The following is a 3,610-nucleotide window of genomic DNA, read 5'->3' on the forward strand; positions in this document are numbered from 1 at the left end:
CTCTACACATGCAAGAGATCATTTGGTATTTGTTCCTTTTGTTTGAGTTCACTTTTATATGTTTACCCTGCAATTCCATTCGCACAGCAGTGAACTGCAGTATTTCATCTTTCCTTATAGCTGAGTAATATTCCATTATGTGTATATACTACTGTATCTTCTTTTGCCATACCCGGTGGTGCTCAGGGTTTATTCTTGGCTCAGTGCTCAGAGGTCACTCCTGTGATGGGGCTGGGGGGGCCATGTTGGATGCTAGGGATCAAAATCAGGTTGACTGAATTCAAGGCAAGGACTCTACCTTCTATTATTTTTCCATTTTTCCATTCTGCCACAGTTTCTTTATCCATTCATTTGTTTTTTGGCATGTGGGTTGTTTCCATATCTTGGATATTGTACTTAGCACTACAATGAATAAAGGTGTGCATATTTTTTTTTTGTTTTTCAGGTCACACCCAGTGATGCACAGGGGTTAATTACTCCTGGCTTTGCACTCAGGAATTACTCCTGGCAGTGCTCAGGGGACCGTATGGGATGCTGGGAATCTAACCTGGGTCGACTGCGTGCAAGGCAGATGCCCTACCCACTGTACTACCACTCCAGCCCCGGTGTGCATATATCTTTTTGAGTTAATATTTTGGGGTTATTGAGTGGACGCCAAGCAATGGAATTGCTGGATCATATGAAAGCTCAATCTTGGTTTTGGAAGTCTTTTTTTAAAGACTTTTTTTTGATAAATGCAACATACAAAGTTTATTTAACAAAAGTAACAAGTAAGGTCAAACAGGCACTTATATTAAGAGAAAAACTAACTAGAGAAATTTTCTCTTTAAACATTTTATCTTAACCTATTGCAGTTGCATTTAACTGAGCTCTGCTGCTGTGAAGAATACAGCTCATGCACAGGTATGATGAATGATTTATACATTTTCAAGTATTCACTGAATACTACCTTATATACACATATACATTCACTGTATCACTGTATCACTGTCATCCCATTGTTAGTCGATTTATTCAAGCAGGTGCCAGTAATGTTTCTATTCTTCCCAGCCCTGAGACTTTAGCTGCCTCTTCTTACTCGTCTTTCCCAATGATTGGAGGCTCTATCAGGGTAAGGGGATTGAGACCTGTTATCGTTACTGTTTTTGGCATATCGAATACGCCACAAGGAGCTTGCCAGGCTCTGCTCATGCAGGCAGGATACTCTCGGTAGCTTGCCGGGCTCTCCGAGAGGCATATACATTAAACTTGAAAAAAAAAAGATTTCATTGACATCTCCAGATATACTTTATTTTTGTTGATCTTTTGCAAGGGGTCGTCTAAAGAGAAGAATATGTGGCTGTGGTTCGTGAATCATGTAATAAACCCAGCTTAGATTCTGCTGAACACCAAGTCTTCTCCATTCCTCTTCAGACATCAAATGAGTTTTAGGTACTTGTTTGGAGAGTTCTCTGGGCAACATGACATGCCGGTAGTCACAGAGCTTGTTGAAGTTCTTGCCTGAGTAGTAGATCTGCTTGTGGGCCATCCCTGTGGTGGCAAGAAGGCAGAATATGAGCGAAGGAGGCATATGTCCTCCCTCCTCAGGGTGAAGCAATGACTCGACCTTTTTTTAAAAAATATTTTAAAAAATTGAATCATTGTGAGATAGAGCCTTACAAAAAGCTGTTCATGGTTAGCTTCCGGTCATATAGTGTTCCAATACCCATCCCTCCACCAGTGTACATTTCCCAGCACCAGTGTGCCCTGTTTCTCTCTCATCACCGCTTCCCCCCCCCCCCAGCCTGCCTCTATGGCAGGTACTTTTCTTCTCTCTCTCTCTCTCTCTCTCTATCTCTATTTTCTTTTGGGCATTGTGGTTTTCAATAAAGGTACTGAAAGGTTATCGTATATCCCTTTACCCAATTTTATTTTACTTTATTTTTTATAATTGTTTTATTTTATAAAGTAGTTCATTTATAAATATAAGTGTTTCATTACATTTAATATTCAAACACCAACAATCATGATTACACCTTACCACCACCATATTTTGGATGTTTCCATCCCAAACCCCAATCCCTGCTCCAAAGCAGAACTGAAATAATATATTTTGTATTGTTTGTTATGAAAAACTGCTGAAAATGCTACAAAAAGTATCTTCAGAGGAAAGAGTGTGGAGATTATTGTATTTCACCCAGGGGCCATTAAGTCCTTCTATAGGGGATCGCTTACATATCATTAAAGGTTGAGCCTTGTGCCTTGTGTGATCTATCTATCTATCTATCTATCTATCTATCTATCTATCTGTAAAAATATGTATATTTTCCTCTAAGATTGGTTGCCTCCTGCTTTGAGCCCTATAAAATGTGGTGTGCCTTTACCCAATTTTAACACTTTGTTCTTGTCCAGTGTGATCATTTCCAACAATTATTGTCATACTGGTCCCTTCTCTATCTTACCTACCCTCTGCCCCCCACACATTTGTGGTAGATTCCAACCGTTTGCCAGTCTTCCTAGCCCCTGTTTTCCCTGGCCTGGAGTATCAGTCTTCTACTATATATTCTTTTATGTACCCTGAATGAATGCAGTCATTCTATATCTGTCTCTCTACTGACTCATTTTACTCGGCATGATACTCTCCATGTTCATTCATTTATAGGCAAATTTCATGACTTCATTTTTCCTAACAGCTGTGTTGTATTCCATTATGTAGATGCCTCATAGTTTCTTTATTTATTCATCTGTTCTTGGGCACTGGAAAAGTCTTTATACTTTTTTCCCCATTTAGGCTGAACCAGATCACATTCCCACCAATGGAAAAGGGTTCTCTCCCCCTCCCCCCACCACCAAAATCCCTGCTAGTACTGATTGTGAGGTGCTGTCTTATTGTTATTTTGATTGTGTTTCCTGATGAAAAACACTTTTACATATACTTAATTTTCATTTATATGTCTTTCTTGGGGCTAGAGCGATAGCACAGCGGTAGGGCAGTTTGCCTTACAAGCAGCCAACATGGCCAACCCGAGTTCGATTCCTCCGCCCCTCTCGGAGAGCCCGGCAAGCTACCGAGAGTATTCGATATGCCAGACACAGTAACAACAAAGTCTCCAATGGAGACGTTACTGGACCCGCTCGAGCAAATCGACGATCAACGGGAGGGCCTTTACCTTTACCTTTATCTGACTGTATGGTTGGCAAGTCCTTGTCTAAGAATTTATTAAACTTTTTGTTGCTTCAGGAGGTATTCAGATATTTCCAGATCTATGGTCTGAGTGGAAGAGTCAACCATGCAGCAGACATGGGTGTGGGTGGGACTGCTGGGGCTTCCAGAAGCATGGGGGTGGGAGAGAAATGCCCACCACGACTCCAGAAAAAAGCACCAGAGTTCTCAGCACGACGCTGGCACCTGAAATTATTCGGAGATTGGCGTCTCTGTGGAGAATATTTGTGAGGCAGTGGAGTTGAGCCCTTGACATAGCTGTAGTGTTGTGATGGGTGCTTCTGCCAGTAAAATTCATTTTTAATTAACTTTTGTGTAAGGTATGAGATAGCAGTCTAATTCTATTCCTTAGTCCTCTCCACTTTTTGTAACACCATTTGTGGAAGAGACTACTTCATGCAACTAGTT

The 3,610-nt window shown here is 41.0% G+C and overlaps 1 protein-coding gene across 1 annotated transcript; it reads right to left on the reverse strand.

Moving 5' to 3' along the window:
- Positions 1 to 1,288: 1,288 nt before the first annotated feature.
- On the reverse strand, positions 1,289 to 1,528 carry LOC130038438 (cyclin-dependent kinases regulatory subunit 2-like). Its single transcript, XM_056130328.1, has one exon. It carries the CDS (start codon positions 1,526 to 1,528, stop codon positions 1,289 to 1,291), a length of 240 nt encoding a protein of 79 aa, XP_055986303.1.
- Between the last annotated feature and the right edge of the window lie 2,082 nt (positions 1,529 to 3,610).

The sequence above is a fragment of the Sorex fumeus genome, unplaced genomic scaffold (genome assembly GCF_029834395.1).
Source record: "Sorex fumeus unplaced genomic scaffold, SorFum_2.1 ptg000075l, whole genome shotgun sequence".
NCBI classification, from domain to species: domain Eukaryota; kingdom Metazoa; phylum Chordata; class Mammalia; order Eulipotyphla; family Soricidae; genus Sorex; species Sorex fumeus.

Excerpts from the sequence above, each read along its gene's own strand:
- LOC130038438 (XM_056130328.1), bottom strand. The coding sequence starts at position 1,528 with ATGGCCCACAAGCAGATCTACTACTCAGGCAAGAACTTCAACAAGCTC.